General features: G+C 37.1%; 1 protein-coding gene across 2 annotated transcripts; it reads right to left on the bottom strand.

Moving 5' to 3' along the window:
- Nucleotides 1-12,225: 12,225 nt before the first annotated feature.
- On the bottom strand, nt 12,226-24,320 carry LOC132605873 (uncharacterized). Of its 2 annotated transcripts, XM_060319136.1 has the most exons (4): nt 23,929-24,320; nt 18,626-18,754; nt 16,368-16,581; nt 12,226-16,063 (listed from the first exon to the last, which is right to left on the bottom strand). In XM_060319136.1, exons 1-4 carry the CDS (start codon nt 24,130-24,132, stop codon nt 15,576-15,578), a joined length of 1,035 nt encoding a protein of 344 aa, XP_060175119.1. In that variant the 5' UTR covers nt 24,133-24,320; the 3' UTR covers nt 12,226-15,575. The 2 variants fall into 2 exon arrangements, with proteins under 2 accessions (XP_060175119.1, XP_060175120.1); XM_060319137.1 differs by lacking the exon at nt 18,626-18,754 and having other exon boundaries at nt 23,929-24,315.
- Nucleotides 24,321-26,290: the final 1,970 nt, after the last annotated feature.

The following is a 26,290-nucleotide window of genomic DNA, read 5'->3' as shown; positions in this document are numbered from 1 at the left end:
AATTATTGGGGACAGACAGACCGGTAAAACAGCAGTACTCGTTGATGTCAATTGGGGGGTCTGTGGACTTTTGTTGCTCTCCATAGAGCTTTTGGCCTAATAGGTTTCATGTTACGTCAATTCGAGCTTGCTCGATCTGTTCAATTTACCTTACTAGTCATATGCCCTAAAGGTTTACTGTCTGGATGGTACTTTTCAACAGATAAGAGAATCGCGCTCAAGTGGTCGTTGACGAAATATCTAATCCTCGTTTTCCCTGTCTGGTGTGGTCTTCCGCTGTCCCTTTCCGCTTCACGCAATAGCACGCTCCGAAGCAAGCGGGCTTCGCCAATAGTAGCCTCCTGAATTAGTCGAATAGCTTCTTTCTAGCAAAGCTTAACAAGGTTTTACCTCCAAGAATTTCTTCAATTTGACTCCAAGAACAGTATCCCCAAGCTCCAATATTGAGATATGAAATAATGAGGGTCTAAGACTCATTTAATGGATTTAACTGTCCGTCACCCGCTACAGCGGTACTGTGACCGCCCCAGTGGCAACCTGACCGCTTCAGCGGTCAAGCCAAAATGGCTAGGACTGCTTCAGCGGATGGGCTACCACCCCAGCAGTGCCGCTGTTGCGGTGCTGGTGCCGCCAAAGCGGGCACTAGACACCAAAACTTGCCCAAGCTTTTTCGTTTCGATCCGATTTTTCCATTAACTCCCGAGGCCATCTGCTCACATACCAGATACCTAGTCCCATATAAAAACACACTACGAACGCGCATGTGGCCTCGGAATTCCCAATGGAGGCCTCGTTGGCCAAGTCAACCACGGATGCCTTAATTCCCAATTCCCATTCAATGTCTCGAAATGCATCTGAATGCATTGGGAACCGGACCAAATGCGCACACGAGTCCTAAACGACTATCCGAACCTCTCAGAATTGACAAAATTCCAAAAAAGGTTCGTTTGCCCAAAAGTCAACTTTGGGTCAACCTCTTGCACTTTAAAGACTATATTTTCGCCAAATTTGCCTGACTCCGGCCTAGACATCTCAAGAAGCGTGTCAATGGTCCCCTCGGGTCAAAAGAAACTAATCAGTGCTCGGGAACAGCGAAAACGCTGAAAGGACTATAACGACCAAACGGGTCGTTACAAGTAGCTTGTAGGCTCTAATATATGTAGATCTATAATTTAAAATATATGAATTCGAGTTGGGGATTCTATTACAGTTCGTTTGATTTTTGAGGCCTTAGTAAAATAGTTGACAAGATTATCCTGAATCATTTTGTTGTCATAGGTAAAATTATATTCAGATCATTCTAATATTGACTCCATCTTTTCAAAGAATTGACTATTCACTATAAATATTGGATGGTTAGTCCAAATTGTTTCATTCTTTTGACAAGATACGTGTTATTGCCAGTATTATATTCTATTTTGAATGGGTCCAAGATAATTTGCAACTACCCTGTTCTCTAACTGATTTTAAAAGGGTTAGAATCGTCATCTAATTTTTAAGGGAAATTCGGAAACCTATATGTATTTGTATGTCTACTCCATTTTTAATGCATGAGACCTATGAGATTCTCGATAAGGGTTTTATTTACTCCGAGGGGAGGTTTTAAGCATCCCTCAGAGCTTGTCCGAAAACAGTCCTAAATTATTTAACTGAATACTAGAGAGGGATTATCTATCTGCTTATCATTATTATTACATGTTTTCAAAATGTTGTGATTTCATGAAAAATGTATGTATGTACATCAAGTTTGAAGTATTTATAAAGAATGTATATCGATAGGAATGTACAAAGGAGTGTAAAGCAAACATACCTCATTCATATAGTAGTGTATTTGTTAGTAATATAAGTGTATATCTATTGGCACAAAAGGTATATAGAGTATATAAAGGATGTCTGAAAATATGAGAATGTATATCAACTACATAAAGGATGTATGAAAATATAACAATATGTAAAATAGGTATATCAAGTATATAAAAGAGTGTATGTCTATTAAACATATAAAGAATGTATTTCAAGTACAAAGTATATAAAAGAGTGTATGTATATAGTAAACATATAAACACTGTATTTCAAGTACAAAACAGTGTATATCAAACATAAAATGTATGAAGAATTATATAACTAGGTATATCAGTGCATAAAGAATGTAAAAAGAATTTAAGAATATTCATTGGTGTCAAGTGTGTGTGTGTATATATATATATATATAACAAAAGAATTCAGAAAAAATGAAGTCGTCATGACTTGTTTTTACCGTTTCGTAAAAAAGCTTTGTTTAATGAAATACCTTATCAAAAGACTAAAGAACAAAATAATTTTAAAAAGTATTGGTAAAAAAAAAAGTAAATATAAGGAATTATATATAAAAAATGAGTGAAAAAAACATAATGCCTAAAGAATAAAGTATTTTTAAATGGACTGCCTAATATTTACCTAACTTCAAAAATGTGTATTTAACTTAACTAAAATGTGTCTTAATTAGTCTGATTATAAAGATGTGTTTACAGCCTAAGTCTTGCCTAAAGAGAACAACAAGCTTTAAATTAAACAAGCAATACGACAAGTAAATAGATGTCTCTGCCAGACATTCAAAAAATGATGTTCTCACTATACTACAACTTTATGCTTTGTACAATTTTAAAGACGCGAAAAATAAATACAAACAATGATTTAATAAAAGTGTTCAGGCTCCTTTTTGAGTGTCATATTCGAGGGCTCCTTCCAAGTGTCGTCTTCGGTATGTATCTCCAGATACCTATATAAACACTTAGTAAAAGTGTTAGTAAGAGAATAAATAACTAATAAATGAATTAAGAAATTATAAATAAACTTAAAATAAAAATCAGTATTTTGTAAGGGGAGGCCTTGAAAATCAGACAGAAATTTCTTCATCAGCCATTTGGGGATAGTATTTTCACAAAACCAATTTAATAAAAAGTGATAAAAGGGGTAATAGTATAAACAAGAGTCCCGAGCGTAGTATTTTACGGGCCCAAAATATTTATTTAACAAAAGAAATGTTAAAATAGTCGAAAATAATTCCGGGCGGCAATAACAGTGAGACAGTAGCAAATCTCGGAGAGCAAAGCTCAAAACTATACGTAATTAGTCCAAAAACATGTGAAGCAACAACATTAGAGTAACAATAAGAAAAGAAAACAAGAGCAACAGTGAACTAAAACAGGGCAGTCAATAACAGCGGAGTTGCCCGGATAACAGTTGTATACGGTAAAAATCGGACGAATGCTAGACCGGTGAGACCGGAGATCGAGGTAAGAGAGAAACAAGCACGAGCATAAAGACTTTCATTCGGACCGGAGAAGTGCTTGATTCGAAGAAAGCGAAGAAGATCGTTGGTCCGGTTGGTCGTGGCCGTTGTCCCGGTTGTTCGTGGCCGTTGGTCCAGTTGGTCGTGGCCGTTGGCCCGGCTGTTCGTGGCCGTTGGTCCGGGTGATCCGTTACACAATTGTCACGCGTCAAGACCGTTCTGCCACACTGTACTGCCTGTCGTACGGGTGTCAGATCGTACGACCCAACCTTATCCTTTTTAGGGTTTTTCTTTACTCAAAAGGGTTTTATGTTGTATGAGGCCCATAAGGCAAAACTATAAATAGGGGTCATTACCCTACTTTCAAGGGTTGGCTTCTTCAGTTCTAGAACATTGTAATAGCAAAATATATAAAATCTCCCTCTCATTCTCTGATTTTGATCCGGATTCAGTGTGTTATTCTTTAGCTTTATTCAATCAAACAATATTCATATATTATTAAATACATATATTTAGTGCAAACCATCAATTATTATTCACTTCTCCATAGCATATCCATATATATCTTTTTTCAGCCAAATAGATTAAAGCTCAACCACATATCCTATACTTCACTCATAAATTTAATTGATTACATAAATTCGGGGTAAACAGTTTGGCGCCCACCGTGGGGTTAGGATAATAGTGGTCTTTGATCTTGATTTCTATCTTACCCGTCAGAATCGAAAATATCTTTTGTTCATCTCTGTGAAAACGGACCAAATGGCTAACAGTGGACAATCTGCTCACGTCAACAACAACGAGATTGTGGCCGAAAATGAAGACAGTGGGCCACAAGGATTACCAGCAAATTTCGCTGACCCGAACCCCGTTAATTCGAGGGACGGCCTCAACCGGCAAATCCTCCCTACTCAGGCCTTAAAATTTTGCCTCAAGTTCATCTGGTTACTATGACACTACTGCTAAGCTATTTGCAAGTACTAACAATTCTTCAAGAAATTTATACATTCTATTCACAAAATATTACGCAAATCAACTGATTCTAGTTGTACATTTATTCTTCTTTTCATCTATGATGTACTCAGAATACAATTCCCTTGAGCAAGCAGCTTGAATTTTACAAAGAATACCACAAGAAGTTGGTAGTAACTGTCGAGAAAGTAAATGCCACATCGATACTCAACGTTCAATTCACTTAGTTAATGCAGAAGCCATGAAGTAGTGATTTTGTTCAAAATTACTATATTAATCCTCTGCTTTACAAATTTTGCACTACGAATCAGTTCTCATATATGCCCATCAAGTCCTACACTAAATTCATTGGATAGCATGTCAGGTTAGGTGGCGGGTCACTAAATGGTAACAATGGGTGAGTTTATATTAAATAAGGATTTAATTTTCTTTTAAATGCCATGTCAGCCAAAGTTGACTAAAATGAATGTTGAGTAACTTTTTAGTTACAAAACAAAGTTAAGTATATTTTGTGTTACAAATACGATAGTTGAGTGACCTTATGAGAAATCAACTCAGATTTTGTTGCACTGTTTTTTAGAAGAACATAAACTTGGATTCAACTAAGTCATGCAAATCCTACAAGCTGAATCAAAAATTGCAATCTTATTTGGAATTGAAGCACAAAACTTAGACAAACATATAAACTAGCAAAAGTAGTTAATCAAATGATTAACATCTTTATTAGCAGGGCAGATTTATAATCTATATGACATGCTTAAGCACAAACAATAGTAGGGTCATTTCAAGCAAGGAGGCGGAGTGGGGGTACTGGAGAGTTGAGGCTTGGGCTAGCCCAAATGTGTGAGGTTGGTCAAAAAGTGTTGCGGCCCAAATCACGGGTCATGATTGCACCGACACTATCCCTCCGATAGGCGAACCATTCCCAAAACATTAACCTCTTTTAAGACACATGTGCAGAAATTAAATACATTGAAACATAAATCAATATCATAATAATATAAGTAAGTGTGGAAAGAAAGACTTTGATTATAAAACTTCCCAAAATCTGGTCTTAACTTGTACAAGAGCTTCTACAAGGAATTACAAAGTTTGAAAACAACTTCTACAAGGAATTACAAAGTTTGAAATGGAATACAGACTCAAAATGGAAATAAATATTGCCCATAGGAATAAAATGGACAGAATACATATGAAGAGACTCCGGGCTGCAGGACCGGCTAATAGCATCATCCCAACACCTCTGATGATATCCTCAGGATCTAACACGAGGTATCGAACACAAACTTGGAATAAACTCTACACTCCACAAAGAGTGTAGCAAGATAGTATGAGCACACCACTAGTACTCGTAGGTATTATAGGCCAACAACGATTAGCTAACACGTATAAATGAGCAAAAATTAACAAATAGAGCATATAGGCAATCGAGCATAGGCACTAAGCACGTTTTTAATAACAGTTCACAACTCATAAATGCACAAAAGTCTCAATGTTCTCATATCATAGGCCTAGGAGTAATTTCTAATCCTCAAGTCCGTCACAATTCTGAATAATGAACCTTACAAACAAACAACCTCTCAACCAAGTCATCCACTAAGAAATCAATGACGGAATGTACCATGCAATGATGTGGGACGCAATGCAAATGTAGTGTCATGCTATGCAATGCCCCCCCCCCCCCCCCCCAAGCCTCCTCTCCATGCCGTACACACATGCAACGGGAAATGTCTCATAGCCATGACCCATGGGGGACCCACAAAGTTCATGTACCATTCTCGCTTCAAAAATACCTTGGATCACGAGCACACTCTCTCTCTCCGGTAACAACCTCGGATCACGGACACTCTCTCTTTCCTTTACACTCTCCGGCAACGACCTCGGAGGCTATACTTTCTCACTTTTATCATCATTTCCATCACAAACGTAACAAGTCACATATGAAGTGTGGGATGCGATGCATGCATGAAATCAACCTCAACACAGAAGGTTACGAGGAACTAGAAAACATATGCCAATGTCCAGAACCAATGAAATCAATGAATCAACTCACAATACCTCAAGTCATGAATTCAGTAATGCATGCCATAAATGCAGAACTCAACAATACATCATTCATAAGATGAGTAGGAAATCACCAACAGGCGACTAATCAATGCACAACAAATCAACTAAAGTTCATTTTCTATTCATGAGGTACAACGTAGTTTCAGGAAACAGTCCACACTAATCCTAGTAAAAACACAGCAAATATGGCGACAAGCCCACATAACAGCTGACAATACCAACCAAATTGAAATTCACCTCCACACCATGCCTAAAGTACTAATCATTTTTTCTCCATCAACAACTACTATCTACATACGTGTCCAATCGAAGTCTAAACTCAAGTAAGTCGTAACCTACCTCAAAGCTAAACAGGAGTCACGAACCATCTATCTTGAGCATCTTTCCTTTTTGGAACGCATCCGAACAATGCAAAGTCTAATCAAATAAGTATTTATATTAGCAAACGAGTCTATGAATACCCAAGATACCATACTCCTAGAAGGACTCAAAAACGACCACGGGCCATAAGGGCAAAATAAAAAAATGGTAAAATTCGTCTACTCGAAGCTCAAACAATCAAAGTCCTAATTCTCACGCATTTCTAATCCCAAATGAGCATTAAATTAAATTCCTCTAATCTACCCAAACCCCCAATTTCAAGAAAACCATAAATTAACCTACTTGAAAATCCGTTTTCTAAGTCGAATTTGGAGTTCGAAATAACTTACGCAAGCTAAACAATATGCTTTCCTCCCAAAACAATCCATGCTTTTAGTTAAGAAAGTCATTTAATAACCTAGGGTTTATAAGTCCTAGACTCTCTTTCAAAAACAAGTTCCCCCCAAGAAAACCTTTACTAATCTAAGATGAAATCACAAAATAAGTATACGGGAATCACCTTGGGAAACTCCTCAAAAATGGCCTTTCTCCAACTCCATAGGTCTAGGTATGTGTTTGGAGTAAATGAGGCTCGAGTTTGGAAACAAGGGATTAAAAGGGTTTCCTGATTTCCAGCTGTTCCGCAGAAGCGGACTGAGGCTCGCAGAGGCGGAACTCATTAACTTTTCTATTTTCCGCAGAGGCATAGAAAGCAATGTAGATACGGGCTCGCAGGTGTGGCCCGCCATTCACAGTTTCGATGCACCTGTACCAGAAAATATGAGGTCTTATTCTAACTCCCAGAAATCAACTATAGGTCAACTCTTACCCACTAATTCCAAAAAGAAGATTCTACAATCCTCATAACAAATCAAGGAATCACCTGATTGCCTCGGGAATCGCATTACCTATCCCCACGAGTTAAATAATACCAAAGAAAATCTACAAGAATGGTATTTTCGAGAAAAACAAATGCCTATAACGACCAAGTGGGTCGTTAAATCAGATATCAATTAAATAATTGTTCATCCTCGTACGGAATGTAGCAGAAGGAAGGTACGTAAATCAGTAGAGAGTCAGGAACACTCGTCGTGCATGTCATCCTTGGTCTCTCAAGTAATTCCTCCTCAAGCTCATTGAACTAACTAACTAGAGAATAACACCTCCCATCGTACCAAAACCCAAGGGCGCCAGGCCTTTATACATGTAATGATTATCGTAGTGAGTAAACGCTGCTAAGGATCAATACAGTTCTCGAGACCACCCAAATTGAATATGCACGCTGACATCGTAACTCTTAGAAATGGAAGTGAACGGATATCTCGTCTTGAATAATAGGAACGAGTACTCCATGATATCGGGTAAACTCCCCAATGTAGTTCCTTACTATCGCCTCCTATTTGTAGGCGATTTGAACCGAAAAGTGAACGCGATCGTAGTTAATCATACCCATGCTGTCCCAAATGGCATCGAGTTGCCCAAAAGTCTTCGATAACCGTGTCACAATATTCATGGATATCCACTTTCCTCCGGTAATGCCTCCACAATTCGCGATACACCTTCATAGTGCCGGAAGTGATGGAAGGCCTAGAACGGTGAACTTCTTTTGTACAGGATTTATTGCCTTGCCCAGACGAAGAACAGTAATGTTGAATTTTATTCGAATAACTCCGCCCACACATACGGTAGTAATTACGATAATCCAAAATTATCTCTCATGGACTTCCATAAGGATTGGGATCTGGATTATAAGTCAAATAGGGACCGCCTAGAGATTTTGAAAATTGATGCAGTGGGCACATCAGCGAAACAGCTTCGAAGATGCGGGAACGCGGATGCAGACCACATTCCGCATAGGCGAACTATGCCGAGGAGAGAAGTATCCGCAGAGGCAAAGAGATTTCTGCAGAAGCGCGTTCGCAGAGGCGAACAATTTCAAGCAGATACGATCGACTGAAATTGCTTAGTTTAGCCGATGCGAACCAAAGTGGCGCAGGAGCAAGTTTGCAGATCCGGAACTCACTTCGCATATGCGACAATGGGGCAATTCAAATTGGCGAAAAAGAAGAGTTTGCCCCCCAACACTTCAAACACTCCCACAACTAGTTTTCACTTTCCACTCTCAACCGTTACAACCCTTCATCACTCCCCCTTCCCATAAAACTCCACCCCTCCCCCCCCCCCCCCTCCCCCACCACCATTTTCAACCCCATATTAGAATTTTACAAAGGAAAGGACCAAAAATTTTAGGTGAATTTCAAAGGAAAAGGGGTCCACAATCGCTCTCATTTATCCCAAAAATCTTATACAAGGTATGCTCTCATGCTCTCCATTACTCTATAATGAAATTAAATGAGGTTATTTCTACCTAGCATGATTATATGTTAAGATTTTTTGGTAAAAGTCTTGAAAAGTTTTGGTTAGGGTTTGCATGTGGTTTGTGGTAAAATATTTGTCTTGTGATCATGATTCCTGCTATTAGAACACTGTATTACTTTAATTTGTTGGTTGAAAATTTGAGAATAAAATCGGGTGGGGATTCATGGTAGTTTTCATGGGATTTTAAGAATTTTGGGGTGTTGTTGCTTGAAATTGTAACCCATCGAGTCTAGTCATCGTGCCCTCTTGAATGGTTGAAGACTTAGGAGTCAAAATGGAGAATTCTAGGTCCAAAATCCATGGTGAGAATCAGATTTTTTGTTGGGTGCTTGGGGTTGATGACAAACTTCGCATCTGCGAAACAAGTGGCCTCGCATCTGCGCATTACCTTGCGCAGGTGTAGTGACTGTGGGGGAAACATTCTTTGTCGATGCGGAAAATTTTCCACAGAAGACTTCTTCCGCATGTGAGAAACCTGCATAGAATGTCAAACCAATAGCTTTGTAACTGGTTTTCAGAGGGTCTGTTTTGCTGGTTTCTTTGGCTTGTTTGATGAGTTTTAAATTGCTGGACATGATTTTGTTGCTGGACTAACTTGGTTTTCGTTAATGTAAGTGCTAAGCGGTGAACAATGGATCAAAATGTGAATGATAACGTGGACCAAGGTCAAGAAAAAGCCGAAAGGGCTGCCGGAGAACAATATGACACTTCCAGATTTATGTCTCGTGATTGCCATCGCCGCTATTATTCTAATTTGTTAGACAAGAAACTTCTGCCCGAAAAGGGAATAGATTTGGAGAAAATCCCTAAACTTTTACTAGGTTTTATGTTCGTCTTGAAGCCACTAGTTGGACATGCTTTGGCCCCACTGCATACAAGGCAAATGAGGAATGGGTAAGGGAGTTCTACAAAAATCTGAAGCGCATGAGGTTTGATAATCCGGAGATTATTATCCGGGGTCAGGTAGTGAATTTTGGTGCCGAGGAAATCAATGATTTTTACCACTTGTCCAATCATCCAGTGAGGCCAATGCAGGAGAAGGGCACGTGTTATAATGGGAACTGGCTAGTGTCGAAGTTGTGCCCGGAAAGCAGTAGAGATAAGATTCGTTGGGGTAACCGGAAGACGGGGATCAAGTCTGCAGACTTTACCGTGGAGGCAAAGATATGGCAGTATATCATTGCTCGCAGGCTATGCCCTTCAGGGAACACTTCGGACTACATGTACATCCGTGCTTCGATGATTGCTTGCATACTGGATGGCATTTTAGTGAATGTTAGCCATTACATTATCCGGGAGCTGCAAGAGTACCTGCACCAAAACAGCCTAAGACTGATGTTTCCTACCTTGATTACAAAGTTGTGCAGGAATGCTGGGGTTCTTGACCGTCCTTCAGATCACTGGGTGGAGACAGATAGGGCATTGCACACATTGAAAGCCACCGGAGAATGTAGCACAAAGCAAGTTCATAGAATATATATATATATATATATATATATTCTGGGACGGAAGGATTCGAACCTCCGAATAGCGGGACCAAAACTCGTTGCCTTACCACCTGACCACACCCTATTTAGATTTCTATTCGATACTAATAAAATATATTGTTGGTTTTGTTTGTTTGTCAACTCTAGTCCAAATATCTATAGAAATATATTAGATTGATACTAGGATTTTGCTATGTTTTTGGTAGAGGAAGGTCAAGGTAACCATTGGTGATAATTGCCCCTCGCAGCTAGAGGGACCTTTTGAGGCACTTGATTCCCAGTTGCAGTTTATTCGGGAGCTGGTGTCAAGCTCCCCAGTGGGCCCTCAGAGGCCAGCCCCAGCCAGTTCACCCAAGACCAAGATGCAGGCGTACTTGGAGGCGCAGAAGGAGCAAGCAGATTCGTATAAGAAGCTTACAGAGTCAGTCTGTATACTCGATTCAGCCTATGGCACTATGGCTAAGGCACATGGCAATCTTTGTCGGGACTTCGATAAGGAGAAGAAAAAGAACAAGTCAAAAAGTAAGCTCATGGTGAAGATATGGGGAGGTATTGAGGCAATCTTCGAGTGGGTCAATCCGAAGAAGAGTTTTCTGGCCGAGGATAAGGATAACAAGGAAGAGTACTCCTTCTTATCGGCGAACAATAGTAAGTCTGGTGGTGATGGCCGTAGCAGCACTAATGGGGAGAATAAGGCCTAAAGTTCGGCTCCATAGGATTGAGCACTTCTGCATATCTGTTTTAGTCTTCTTGATGTTTCTTCAGACATTTTATTTGCTTTTACTTTGATGTTGTACTCTTGGATGTTGCGTACTTGCTTCGTTGTTTTCGACTTTGGATGATGGTTTTGTGCCCTTGTCGGGCCTTTATTTATGCTAGACGTGTGCCCTTACTGGGCTTTTATTTTATGCAGGGATATTTGTTGAATGATTTAGAAATGGAAACTGAAATAGGGAAGAAGACCACTATTTTTTGCCCAGTTATTTCACAAATGCGGACCACCCGTCGCAAGTGCGAATCCGCTTCTGCGTGAAACAGCTAGCACCTGCGAGCTTAGCATTATCGATACGGATCCATTTCTGCCGATAAAATCAGCAAATGCGGCTTCGCATCTATGGACTATGTCAAGCAAATGCAGCCTCTATCCTGCTTAAACAACGTCGTACATATGGCAAACCTTACACAGATGAGGTCCCGCGGATGTGGCACTCTTCTCGCAGATGTGAGGCGCTTGGAACCAGAAAAGAAAATATGTTAAGTCTTATACTACAATGCGACACCTAAAATTCATCCAAAACCTTTCGGACATGATCCAACCATGCGTACCGCTTTTAAACCACGCCACGACTAGATACCAATTCGAATCAACTAGATACCTATCGAAATGAAGTGCAGGAAAGGAGTGAAAGAATGGGAATTTCCTAAATGTCCTATAGCATCTCGCGGATGGGTACGGACGTCTACACCCTATTCCACGAGACACTTCTAAAGATTGCTCTTGTACACATGATACTGGTGAACCTAGGGCTCTGATACCAACTTGTCACAAGCCAAATCATAGGTCATGATGGCACCTACACTACTCTCCTGATAGGCGAACCATTCCCAAAACATTAACCTCTTTTAATACACATCTGCGGAAATTAAATACATTGAAACATAAATCAATACCTTAATAATATAAGTAAGTGCGGAAAGAAAGACTTTGATTATAAAACTTCCCAAAATCTGGTCTTAACTTGTACAAGAGCTCCTATAAGGAATTACAAAGTTTGAAATGACATACAGACTTCTAATGGAAATAAATACTGTTCGTGGGAATAAAATCGACAGAATACATATGAAGAGACTCCGGACTGCAGGTCCGGCTAATAGCATCACCTGAACACCTCTGATGATATCCTCGGGATCTAACATGAGGTCTCGAACACAAACCTGGAATCAACTCTACACTCCACAAAAAAGTAGTATGAGCACAAAACTAGTACTTATAGGTATTATAGGCCGACATTGATTGTCTAACACATATAAATGAGCATAAATTAACGTATAGAGCAGATAGGAAATCTAAGCATAGGCACGAAGCACGTTCTAATAACAGTTCACAACTCATAAATGCACAAAAGTCTCTGTTCTCATATCATAGGCCTAGGAGCAATTTCTAGTCCTCAAGTCCGTCACATTTCTAAATAAAGAACCACACAAATAAACAACAACTTAACCAAGTCATCCACTAAGGAATCAATGAGGGAATGTACCGTGCAATGATGTAGGATGTACTGCAAATGCAGCACCATGCTATGCAATGCCTCTTAGGCCTCCTCTCCTTACCATACACACATGCTAAGGACAATGTCTCATAGTCATAACCTATGGACGACCCCCGAAGTCCATGTACCACTCTCACTCCGGGATATACCTCGGATCACAAGCACACTCTCACGCTCCAGAAACAACCTCGAATCATGGGCACTCTCTTTTTCCTTTATGCTCTCCGGCAAATACCTCGGAAGCTATACTTTCACTTTTACCATCATTTCCATCACAAACGTAACAAATTACACATGAAGTGTGCAATGCGATGCATGCATTGCATGAAATCAACCTCAATACAAAAGTTTACGAGGAACTAGAAAACATATGCTAATGTCTGAAACCAATGAAATCAATGAATCAACCCACAATAACTCAAGTCATGAATTCAGTAATGCATGTCATGGATGCCGAACTCAACAAGACATCATTCATAGGATGAATATCAAATCACCGACAGGCGACTAATCAATGCCACAACAAATCAACTAAAGTTCCATCTCTCTTAATAAGGTACACCGTAGTGTCAGGAAAGAGTCCACACTAATCCTAGTCACAAACACAACAAATATGGCGACAAGCCACATAACAGCTGCAATACCAACCTAATTGGAATTGACCTCCACACCATGCCCAAAGCCCTAATCATGATTTCTCCGTCAACAACTACTATCTACATACGTGTCCCTAATCGAAGTCTAAACTTAAGTAAGCCGTAACCTACCTTGAAGCCGAACGGGAGTCACGAACTATCCATCTTATGCTTTTTCCCTTTGTGGAACGCATCTGAACGAAGCAAGGTCTAATCAAATAAGTATTCTATATTAGCAAACGAGTCTATGAATACCCAAGATACCATACTCCTAAAAGGACTCGAAAACGACCTTTAGTAAATCTCGAGCCCATAAGGGCAAAATCGTAGCTTTTTTGTCAAATTCGACCACTCGAAGCTCAAACAATCTAACATCCTAATTCTCACGCATTTCTACACCTAAATGAGCTTTAACTCCTCTGATCTACCCAAACCCCCAATTTCAAGAAAACCATAAATTAACCCACTTGAAAATTCGTTTTAGAAGTCGAATTTGGAGTTGGGAATAACTTACCCAAGCTAAACAATATGCTTTCCTCCCAAAACAATCCATGATTTTACTTAAGAAAGCCATTTAATAACCTAGTGTTTATAAGTCTTAGACTCTCTTTCAAAAACAATTTCCCCCAAGAAAACCTTTACTAATCTAAGATGAAATCACAAATAGGGTTAGGGAACTTACCCCAAATGAACTACCTTGAAAAACTCCTCATTTGGAGTAAATGAGGCTCGAGTTTGGAAACAAAGGATTAAAAAGGTTATCTGATTCCAGCAATTCCACAGTCGTAGATGCGGCCTCGCTTCTGCGGACGGAGGCTCGCAGAAGCAGAACTCATTAACTTTTCCATTTTCCGTAGAGGCGGAGGAAGCAACGCAAATGCGGGCCGCACTTCATTCGCAGGTGCGATACACCTGTACAAGAAAATACTATGTCCTCCACTAACTCTCAGAAATCGACTATAGGTCAACCCTTACCCGCTAATTCCAAATAGAAGTTTCTACAATCCTCAGAACAAATCAAAGGCATCACTTGATTGCCTCGGGAACCACATTAATCATCTCCACGAGTCAAGTAATACCAAAGAGAATCTACAAGAAAGGTATTTTCAAGGGGGGGGGGGGGGGGGAATGTCTATAACGACTAAACGGGTCATTACAAAAAGTGATTAAACTTAGGATTTAACAATTAAAAATTAAATTTTATGGACCCTTTTTACCTATTACAACGAAATATTATTTAAATGGCAATGTTGTTATAAATATATAAGAGTCATTCGTTATAGTAGCCAAAAAAATTTAGACTCAACGATGATGTTATAGAGAGGTTTGACTGTATAAATAATTGACAGAAATAAGAATTTGACAAATTTAAAAAGACCAAAGCAAGGCTTGAATCTAACGCCAAATATAAGATACATTATAAATCAATCTAAATGAACGGTTAGGAGTTTCCAAACATAAGGAACATTATAAATCAATCTGAACTTGCATTTCTAAATGCTTTCTTGTCAAACGATAAATCAATCTAAAAGACACAATTATACTTCCAAACATCTGGCCCATGAGTAAAGAATGCCAAATGAGCTGCTGCTCAACAGTACACAGTACATAAGTCAATAAGAAAGAAATTGTCATTACAATGAGATCATCCACTAGCCATGAGCCAATGCATATATTGATAAAAGCGAGGCTCAACTCAAGTTTGTTAATATGAAAAGAATAGACCTTAAACCCTTTCATAGAAAAGGATATCGGGGGTGATTAGTCAAGTGTCAAGGGAGGAAGTATCAGGAAAGAATCAAATTGAATATGATCTTTAGACCAAGAAGGTAAAAAAAATTTGGGGAAACCTGTTCACTGGCAAAATTTGCACAATATATTCTATATAGCGAGATGCTAAAACAAAACCAAAGGCAACTCTACTTGTAGAAAACCAAAACTGCAAAACCTTGATCGTGGTAGCACATGAACAAGATACTCCCCGGTCGTGTTATTATGATACAAAATACTAAAGCCGCAGTGTTTTACCTCATCTTCAAGCTTCTGTAAGTTGTTGTAAGTGGAAATGAAGAGATAACAAAAACGTTCAGAAAGTTGATGTCGAACAAAATTGTGTTTTCTGATCAACGCAAGATCATGGAGTCACCGGAGAAGAATGACTCAATCCGATTTTTAGCCCCTGCCTCTTTCTACAGTTCATAGGTACCAAGAATCCTTTGGGTTTGATTTCAGATCCAATACAGGATTTTATCCTCCACAGCAGTTCAGTACAATGCCGATGGGAGGAATTAGAGGGGCTGACGCTACTTTGGACCTGAATATTGACTACTTTTTGACTGGATGATTCCCACTTGGCTTCTAGATAGGCAAGGGATCGCCATGGAGGAAGAGGCATTGAATTCTGTTTGAGAGAACATTTTGCTGCTTCTACCATAGCCTGAAGATACAGCTTAAGCTTTGTTATTGTGCCAACATAAACTGCTGGAAGACAATTCAAGACCACATCGTAGGATTTGACCGCTCTTGCAATTTCGAAGTGGCTCCGGAAGTCAATATCAATGATATACCTTTCGGAGCATCCATTATTTCCATGGGAGATCACCTCAATGTACTCATGTTCACCTACATAACAATAGGAAAAGTAGCACAATGTCAACCAACACTCTAGCTCTCAAATTTAGATGAGTGCATGCTCGAGAGTGCAAAATTAAATAGTTTAATCACAAGATACAGCCATGAACACATTATCTTGTTGAATCTACTAGTAATGCACATGGCACATAATGCCACAACATTGTCATCCGAACTAAGTTGAAACACAGGCTATGGACTGTCAAAGGCTTCCCTACTTAAGCTAAAGAACGTACATAGTTAGAAATATTTAAGATAGCAAACAGGCAAGAATTAAAACCAGAAGAAAGCATACCTCCAGGAATTCTTCCACAACCCTGCCACTTGGTTGCACGCATATCTGCATTATAACCGCAAGACTGGAGGAGCTTCACTAGATAAGATCTGACGCAGCTCGCATTGCAAGTCTCGGGCTTGCCAATATGGCAAGAATCGGTCATTGAAAGAATAAGGGAATGAACCACCATTGTTAAGTCACTTTCATACTGATCCACTGAGTTCTTGTACAGCTGCAAAATTATACAATTTGCCGAGAAGTTGCATTATTGAAATTTTTTCTCTTTTTGAGAAGTAGAGTTGCACTCATTAATGTTCAGCAAGGAGCAACACACCAACATGTGAAAGCTAGGACTTCAATTATCTTATGCTCGAAACTGTGTCATTTAGAAATTCGCTCCAACGACTAATCTTCTCTTTCATGAGCAGCAACAGTAACTTAAAAGATAATTTGGCAAAATTGAGAAGTTTCAATAAACACATTGCACATGAAAAGAAAAAAGTCTACCTCAGTGTGGTAAGAAAAAAGGAGCAAAGAAATAGCTTTACTTTTTTCATAAAATTGCTACTTTCTCTGATCAGCAGCTATCAGTAACTATCCCAACAGCTAAAACTAATCATTCACAGTCCCCTGGTTATGGGAAAAGGAAAACAATCTCCACTGGAGCGTAATACTGATAGTGATGCTTTATTGCTTTATATACTTAGGAACGCGGTAGCAGGATAAGTCCATATGTCCAACAAGGAGAGGGGAGTGTTGTAGCTCACCCCTGAATTTGGTGGAGGATAGTAGTTTGCTTATGCCAGTGGGTTATCCCACTACTTCTAGATACTTGTACTAATGTAAAATAATTAAATTTTGTATTTACCTACAGATGCAATTTCAAACTCTTTTCAATCAAAAAACCTTGTCTTGTTAGAACAATCACTGAAGTGAGTTGAAGTAAATGCAGGTAATTGAGCAAAGAACACCACATTCATGATTGACTACCCTTTTATAACACTCTATTATCAAAATTAATCACTGCTATAAAGCACAATTGCATTTTGTTCCACATCTCTGGACAATTGTATTATTTCCTGCGTTCATTTTTGTACTTATAGCTAGTGCAAGTTCTCAACCTCTTAAACTCCTGTGCTGGTTTGGGCATTTTTTTTACTCCATGTATTCCCATTCTCAATGGTCAATCCATTCCCCTCACTATCTCCAATTTCAACTCCAAAAAACCTCACCACAAGCTCCGGAATGCTGTCATTGTCTCATTGAATATATGCATGGATCAAGAATTTCACCATTATATTTAATCCATTTCAAATGTTAATCCTCTAGAGGAACACATCATATGTGCTATACTACTGTTTTTTAATTTGTTGATATGGGTATTGTCCCGGGTAGTTTATGTACACCTCCATTATGACACAAGCTCACTTTGTATACACATATACAAATATACTTGTACAATTTCATTGCTCACACTGTACAATTTTGTTGCTAACACCCATGCAAAAACTAAGATCCCATGAGCACACACACATGTATAAAAAAAATGAGCACAAACATGTATACATAAAAACAAGGATTACGCCATTTCAAGCTTTTCTTCGATAAAATCCTTATCCGTGCTATTCAAGCTCGCTACACATACACCAAGACCGAAACACTAGAACAAATTCCATACCTAGCACGTCTATCCAACATGCAAAACTATAATCCGATGAGGATAATTGTGTGTTTATAAAGAGACAAGGAAAGCTCTATTTCAAACATTAATCGCTTTGCAGAAAATCATTATCTATTCTATTCAAGCTCGCTCATACGCACCTAGACCAACGAGCATAAACATGTCTATTCACAGAAATGAGGACTGCTCAATCAAACATTAATTGCTCTGGATAAATCTCTATATATGCTGTTCAAGCTTATAGTTTACATCTAGACAAGTTTGATCATTGAAGACGTTACTTTAAAACACATTGCACAAGGTAAAGAAAAAGAAATCTGTTTCACTGTGGAAAGCAGAAACGAGGGCGAGAATAGCTTCACTTCTTCAGGAAATTGCTATGGATCCTACTTCTTTGATCAGTTCTACCAGTATCTGTTTCAACAGCTAAAATTATTCATTCCCAGTCATAACAATCCACTAGTTACTGGAAAAGGAAAACAATCTTCACTGGAGCCTAATACTGACATTCATGCCTTATATACTTAGAAAGGCATCAACAAGGTATGTTTATATGACCAAAAAAAGAAAGGGGAGTGCTGTGCTCACTGCTCACCCATGAATTTGGTACAGGATAGTAATTTTGCTTACAGCGGTGGCTATGCCATTTTGCACTTATTTTTTTTGTTGAAGTAAGTTGTTGCATTAAAAAAGCATCAAGAAGATGCGTGAATGACTCCAAATACTGCAAAAAAAACTAGTATGAGCTGGGAGTTACGAACCAGAAGCAAAAAACTCAGGCTGCTAAGCCACTGAGATTTTGCACTTATAGAAGCTTGTACTAACATAGAGTAAATATACCTACAGTGTGCAATCATGCAAATTGAGCAAGAGCACCACACTCGTAATTCTACATTGACTACCCCTTTTTGTAACACGCTATTATCAAAATCAACTGCTGCTATGAAGCTCAATTAGCAAAAAAATAAATCACATTTCTTGCACAATTGCATTATTACCTTGTCTATTTTTGTACTTATATTAGTGCAAGTTTTTAACCACTTAAGCTCCTGATTACCTTCAACTTTTTACTCCAACAGACTCAACACAGGCTCTGAAATGCTGTTATTCAAAATCTATATTTATGCGTGTCGACTGAGAGAGAATTTCACCATCACACAGCCACGACAATACACATCCACCCAACCAACATAGCTTGTTGATTGGTAATCAAATACTGGATTTTCGGACAAATCATTTCTCCCTGGATTACATGTAAAGGCTCAAAGTACTTATGACTCCTGTTTCCTATATATCAAAAACATCAATCTCATTTTCAAAAAGTTTCACTGGTTCATCAGATTGACTTGTATGATGCACGGGTGAATGAAGAAACTTCAGTTATTCCATTTCAAGTTTTATTTAATCATCTAGAGAAATCATCATATGTGCTATAGTATTATTTCTTTATTTGTTGAGACCAAAAGTGTCTAGGCCAACTTGCGTACACCTCCACTATTATACAAGTTAGCTTTGCATACACCTAACCAAAATACTTGAACAGTTCCATGGCATACAAAGCATGCAAAACTAAAATCCAATGAACACACACGTGTACAAATAAACAAGGATTACTCCATTTCAAACTTCAATTGCTCCTTGATTTAATCCTTATCTATGCTATTCATTCTCACTACATATACACCTAGAACGAAACACTAAAACAAATTTCACACCTATTACCTCTATACAACACGCAAAACTAAAATCCGATGAGCATGTGTATACACAGAGACAAGGATAGATTCATTTCAAACATTAATCGCTCTGCAGTAAACCGTTATCTGTTCTATTCAAATCTTAGCTCATATGCACCTAGAGCAACGAGTTGTCTATTCACAGAAATGACGATTACTCCAATTCAAACATCAATTGCTCCAGATCAGTGTTTTAAAAGGCGAAGGCGTAAGGCGGGGCGTTTTACGTCTGCCTCAGTGAGGCGTAAGCCCCGAGGCACGGGGCGTAAGCCCCATGGGGTTTTAATTTTTAATATTTTATAAAATAATATAATTATAATCAATACTTTTAAATAGGTGAAATAGCGTAAAAAATGAAGAAAACTATAAATAAGTGATATATATATATATATATATATATATATAAAAGTTCACGTGACGATGGGGCCCAAAGAGCACCGGCTGAACTCAAGAGATATATATATATGCTCCACCACAAAAAAAAAAAAAATTAGAACAATATATTATACGTCTATATATATATATATATATATATATATATGCTCTACCCCCACAAAAAAAACTAATTAGAACAATCTATTATACGCTACTTACAAGTACAAGTGACTGCTCGTTACTTTTTTGAGATAGTAGAAGACAAGATAAATAGTTGGAAAAGAACATATATTAGGCATTCTAGCAATAAAAAAAAGTCTTGACTTTTAAATTTAATATTTCAGTTCCTTTTTAAAACATTTGAGTAATTACATGTTGACTTTTGAGAATTTGGGCATTATACTAAGGACTTATTTAACAAATTTCGTTTTAGTTTGAAAAAAAATTCTGGGCTTACGCCCTAAACGCCCGGGCGTACGCCCCAAACGCCCGGGCGTACGCCCCAAACGCCCAGGCGTACGCCCCGAATTGCTGGGCGTACGCCTTTCGATACTTTCGCCTCCCACCATAGCCTCGGGGCAATTTAGGTACGCCTCGCATCGAGGCTCGCCCCGGGGCTCGCCCCGAAAACGCCTTTTAAAACACTGCTCCAGATTAATCGTTATCTGTGTTGTTCAAGCTTATTGTTTACACATTAGACCAAATAACTTGAACAATTTCATAGCTAAGACCTTTAAATTCTACACAAAAAAGCAAAATAAAGCATAACTGCAAAAGCTTCTTTTCAAACACTAATCGCTCTGCAGAAAACAGTTATCTGTTCTATTCAAAATTCACTCATATGCACAGAAATGAGGATTACTCCAATTCAAACATTAATGCTTCGGATAACTCTTTATGGTGTTCTAGCTTACAGTGTACACACCTAGACAGAATAACTAAGAAAATTTCATAGCCAAACACCTCCAAGATATACAAAAGTACACACATAGACCAAAGAACTTAACAATTTCACAGCCAAAACCTCCAAATTCTACACAAAAAAGCAAAATCAAAAGCCTGTCTATTCGCATAAATGAGGATTACTCCAATTAAATTATCTACTATGCTGTTCAAACTTACTGTATAAAAACTAGACCAAATGACTTAACAATTCCTAGCCAAAACCTCCAAATTCTACAACACAAAGGAAAATAAAACTCCTATAAGCACAGAACCGTTATCATTCCTAGTAAAAATTCGGTTTTACTCACAGAAATGAGGATCACTCCAATTCAAACACTAATTGCTCCTGATTAAAATTTATCTGTGTTTGTTCAGACTTACTGTGTCCACTCCTAGGCCAACAATCTAATAATTTCACAGCTAACACCTCCAAATTGTACAAAAAAGTACACACGTAGACCAAAAACTTAACAATTCCACAGTTAACACCTCCAAAATTACGCAAAAGTAACAATTTCATAGTCAACACCTCCAATTTTTACAAAAGTACACACGTAGACCAAAAACTTAACAATTCCACAGTTAACACCTCCAAAATTACACAAAAGTAACAATTTCACAGTCAACACCTCCAATTTTTACAAAAGTACACACGTAGATCAAAAACTTCACAATTCCACAGTTAATGCCTCCAAAATTACACAAAAGTAACAATTTCACAGTCAACACCTCCAATTTTTACAAAAGTACACACGTAGACCAAAAACTTAACAATTCCACAGTTAACACCTCCAAAATTACACAAAAGTTACAATTTTCACAGTCAACACCTCCAATTTTTACAAAAGTACACACGTAGACCAAAAACTTAACAATTCCACAGTTAACACCTCCAAAATTACACAAAAGTTACAATTTTCACAGTCAACACTTCCAATTTTTACAAAAGTACACACGTAGACCAAAAACTTAACAATTCCACAGTTAACACCTCCAAAATTACACAAAAGTAACTATTTCATAGTCAACACCTCCAATTTTTACAAAAGTACACACGTAGACCAAAAACTTAACAGTTTCACAGTTTAACACCTCCAAAATTACACAAAAGTAACTATTTCATAGTCAACACCTCCAATTTTTACAAAAGTACACACGTAGACCAAAAACTTAACAATTCCACAGTTAACACCTCCAAAATTACACAAAAGTTACAATTTTCACAGTCAACGCCTCCAATTTTTACAAAAGTACACACGTAGACCAAAAACTTAACAATTCCACAGTTAACACCTCCAAAATTACACAAAAGTTACAATTTTCACAGTCAACACCTCCAATTTTTACAAAAGTACACACGTAGACCAAAAACTTAACAATTCCACAGTTAACACCTCCAAAATTACACAAAAGTTACAATTTTCACAGTCAACACCTCCAATTTTTACAAAAGTACACACGTAGACCAAAAACTTAACAATTCCACAGTTAACACCTCCAAAATTACACAAAAGTAACTATTTCATAGTCAACACCTCCAATTTTTACAAAAGTACACACGTAGACCAAAAACTTAACAATTCCACAGTTAACACCTCCAAAATTACACAAAAGTAACAATTTCACAGTCAACACCTCCAATTTTTACAAAAGTACACACGTAGATCAAAAACTTCACAATTCCACAGTTAATGCCTCCAAAATTACACAAAAGTAACAATTTCACAGTCAACACCTCCAATTTTTACAAAAGTACACACGTAGACCAAAAACTTAACAATTCCACAGTTAACACCTCCAAAATTACACAAAAGTTACAATTTTCACAGTCAACACCTCCAATTTTTACAAAAGTACACACGTAGACCAAAAACTTAACAATACCACAGTTAACACCTCCAAAATTACACAAAAGTTACAATTTTCACAGTCAACACTTCCAATTTTTACAAAAGTACACACGTAGACCAAAAACTTGACAATTCCACAGTTAACACCTCCAAAATTACACAAAAGTAACTATTTCATAGTCAACACCTCCAATTTTTACAAAAGTACACACGTAGACCAAAAACTTAACAATTCCACAGTTAACACCTCCAAAATTACACAAAAGTAACAATTTCATGGTCAACACCTCCAATTTTTACAAAAGTACACACGTAGACCAAAAACTTAACAATTCCACAGTTAACACCTCCAAAATTACACAAAAGTAACAATTTCATAGTCAACACCTCCAATTTTTACAAAAGTACACACGTAGACCAAAAACTTAACAATTCCACAGTTAACACCTCCAAAATTACACAAAAGTAACAATTTCATGGTCAACACCTCCAATTTTTACAAAAGTACACACGTAGACCAAAAACTTAACAATTCCACAGTTAACACCTCCAAAATTACACAAAAGTAACTATTTCATAGTCTCCAATTTTTACAAAAGTACACACGTAGACCAAAAACTTAAACAATTTCACAGTGAACACCTCCAAAATTACACAAAAGTAACTATTTCATAGTCAACACCTCCAATTTTTACAAAAGCACACACGTAGACCAAAAACTTAAACAATTTCACAGTTAACACCTCCAAAATTACACAAAAGTAACAATTTCATGGTCGACACCTCCAATTTTTACAAAAGTACACACGTAGACCAAAAACTTAACAATTCCACAGTTAACACCTCCAAAATTACACAAAAGTAACAATTTCATAGTCAACACCTCCAATTTTTACAAAAGTACACACGTAGACCAAAAACTTAACAGTTTCACATTTTAACACCTCCAAAATTACACAAAAAGCAAAATAAAAAGGCGATAAAATACTGACCGATATTCTATCAGCTAGAAGAGAGAGATCAGAGTAACCGGAATCATTATTATCACTGCTATACCTCGACTCAGCACTACTAGTACTACTACTTTCCATGAAATCACTAACCATAGCTGCCAAGTCAGGTTCACTCTCATAACTATAACAGCCTCCTCCGCCGTTAACGGCCACCGGAGTACGGCGTTCGTTACTACTTCTCATCTCCGGCGAAGAAATTTTAATTGTAAATGAAAGGCGAGCAGGCTTTCTATTATGATGATTTCTCGATTGTTGTTTTTAAAGAGAAAAAAGAGGAGAGAAAAACAATTTGGGTACATACAACGAATATTTTAATAGTAGTAATAAACCGTTGAACGGAGAAAATGTTACTCAATTGAGTAGCCAACAAGTTATTACAAATAATACTATTCTCGTGGTTCCTAAAAGAACGTTACTATTATTATTATTATTATTATTATTATTATTTGAAATTGAAATACTATTCTCTCGGTCTCGTTTGATAAGCAGATAAAATTATCCTAAGATTATAATTTTGAAAATAATTTATTCTATCTCTTGACTAAATAATTCTAGGATTAATAGGATATCTTATCTTTTAAGTTTGGGATGCACTTTATACTTTATTTGGTACAAGATCTACCAAATATGGTATAAAATTAATCTCACAGTTAGTGTTGGGTATCACGGTTAATACCTTGTACAAAATTAAATGTCTTAAATATAGAGATTTTTTAATTTTTGTGATTTTAAATTAATGATTTGTAAATGTTTTCTGAATTTCATTATTTTAAATTTAGTGTTTGAATTATTAACTTATTAAATATAAAAAGAGATATTATTTTTTAGATCGATAAAAAAGGAAATTCGGACACTTAAATTGACAATGGAGGAGTAGTTCATTTTTCTCATCTCCGGGGAAGATTTTAATTTGGATTTTTTTTGGGAAAGGAGAAGGCGTCAATTGTCAATAAAGGCGAGTGGGAATTTAGTAGCTTCTTGTGAAGCTTTTGTTTTGTTCTTAAAGAGAAAAGAGAGAAAAAGAAGAACAAGTTTTTGGAACAGAGAATATTAATAGCAAACCGTTGAACAAAGAAAATGGAGTTATTGAGTAGCCAACAAGTTTTCCATATAATATTCGGCTGGTTGCGAAATGAACGTTACTATTATTATTACATTATTATTATTTGAAAAATGAAATATTTTTCTCTGTCTTAATTCGTGTGGCAAACTTTTTGTCCAGTTTGTTTCAAAAAAAAATATCATCTTTCTATATTAAAGGCCCGTTTGGCCATGAGATTTTTTCACTTTTTCCTGACATTTTTTTCACTTTCTTTGAAAATTACTGTTTGGCCATAAAATCTTGTTTTCACTTTCAGTACTTTCATACATCCAAATATTCTTTGCAAAACTATAACCAAACACAACTTTATCTTTAACTCCAACTTCAAAATTTCAAATAAAGTGAAAAGTATTTGATTTTCATGGCCAAACATCTATTTAAAAATAATTTAATTTTATGAGTAGATTTACAGTCACACAAATATCTAAAGTTAATTGTTAATCATAAATTTCAAAAGTCTTCTGTTCTTTCTTAAATTTCGTTCAAGTCAAATAATGCAAACATAAATTGGGACGGATAATAATAGTTTTTACCGTTCTTTTTCTCGTGTTGAATAGTAAAAATACAAAATTTAATTATCCCTCTATCCCAATTTATGTGCCACAATTTGACTAGGTGCAGTATTTAAAAAAAAAGTAAGATTTTTTAAATTTGTGAAGATTTGTGGTCAACAAAATTTAGATATTTTTGTTAATTATAAATCATTTCGTTAGATTATTGCTAAATACAGAAAAGTAATATATTTTTTTAGACAGACTAAAACAAAATGTGTGTCATTTAAATTAAAATAAGGGGATTATTTTTTTTCTTCACTTTTACTTATCCACTATATTGGTGACTCCTCATTTCTGGCAAAGATATTCTAATTTAGATTTTTTTTATTTTTTTATTTTTGAAAAATAGAACGCGTCAATTGTCAATAAAGGCGAGCGGGAATTGAGTAGCTTTTCCCTATATTTATTCTCTCTTTTATCCGTTCGGCTTTTTATTATGATCTCTCGATTGTTCTTAGAGAGGAAAAAAACATTTTTTTGGTACAGCGAATATTAATAGTAAACCATTGAACGGGGAAAATGGAGTTATTATGTCAATTGAGTAGCCAACAAGTTTTAATAATAATACTATTCTGGTGGTTCCGAGAAGAACGTTACTATTATTATTTTAAAATTGAAATAGTGGTTCTTTTTTATTGCGTTGAATAGTCAAAAGATATTTTTGACAAGTCTTTTAGATACTTTT

The sequence above is a fragment of the Lycium barbarum genome, chromosome 8 (assembly GCF_019175385.1).
Source record: "Lycium barbarum isolate Lr01 chromosome 8, ASM1917538v2, whole genome shotgun sequence".
In the NCBI taxonomy this organism is placed as follows: domain Eukaryota; kingdom Viridiplantae; phylum Streptophyta; class Magnoliopsida; order Solanales; family Solanaceae; genus Lycium; species Lycium barbarum.
This window is presented reverse-complemented; position numbering and strand designations above follow the sequence as displayed.

Bases quoted from the DNA above. Each gene is read 5' to 3' on its own strand.
- LOC132605873 (XM_060319136.1), bottom strand. From the start codon at position 24,132: ATGAGAAGTAGTAACGAACGCCGTACTCCGGTGGCCGTTAACGGCGGA. The intron at 16,582-18,625 runs GTGAGCAGTGAG...ATAATTTTGCAG, and splicing joins ATCCTGTACCAAATTCATGG to CTGTACAAGAACTCAGTGGA. The intron at 16,064-16,367 runs GTATGCTTTCTT...ATTGTTATGTAG, and splicing joins TTGTGGAAGAATTCCTGGAG to GTGAACATGAGTACATTGAG.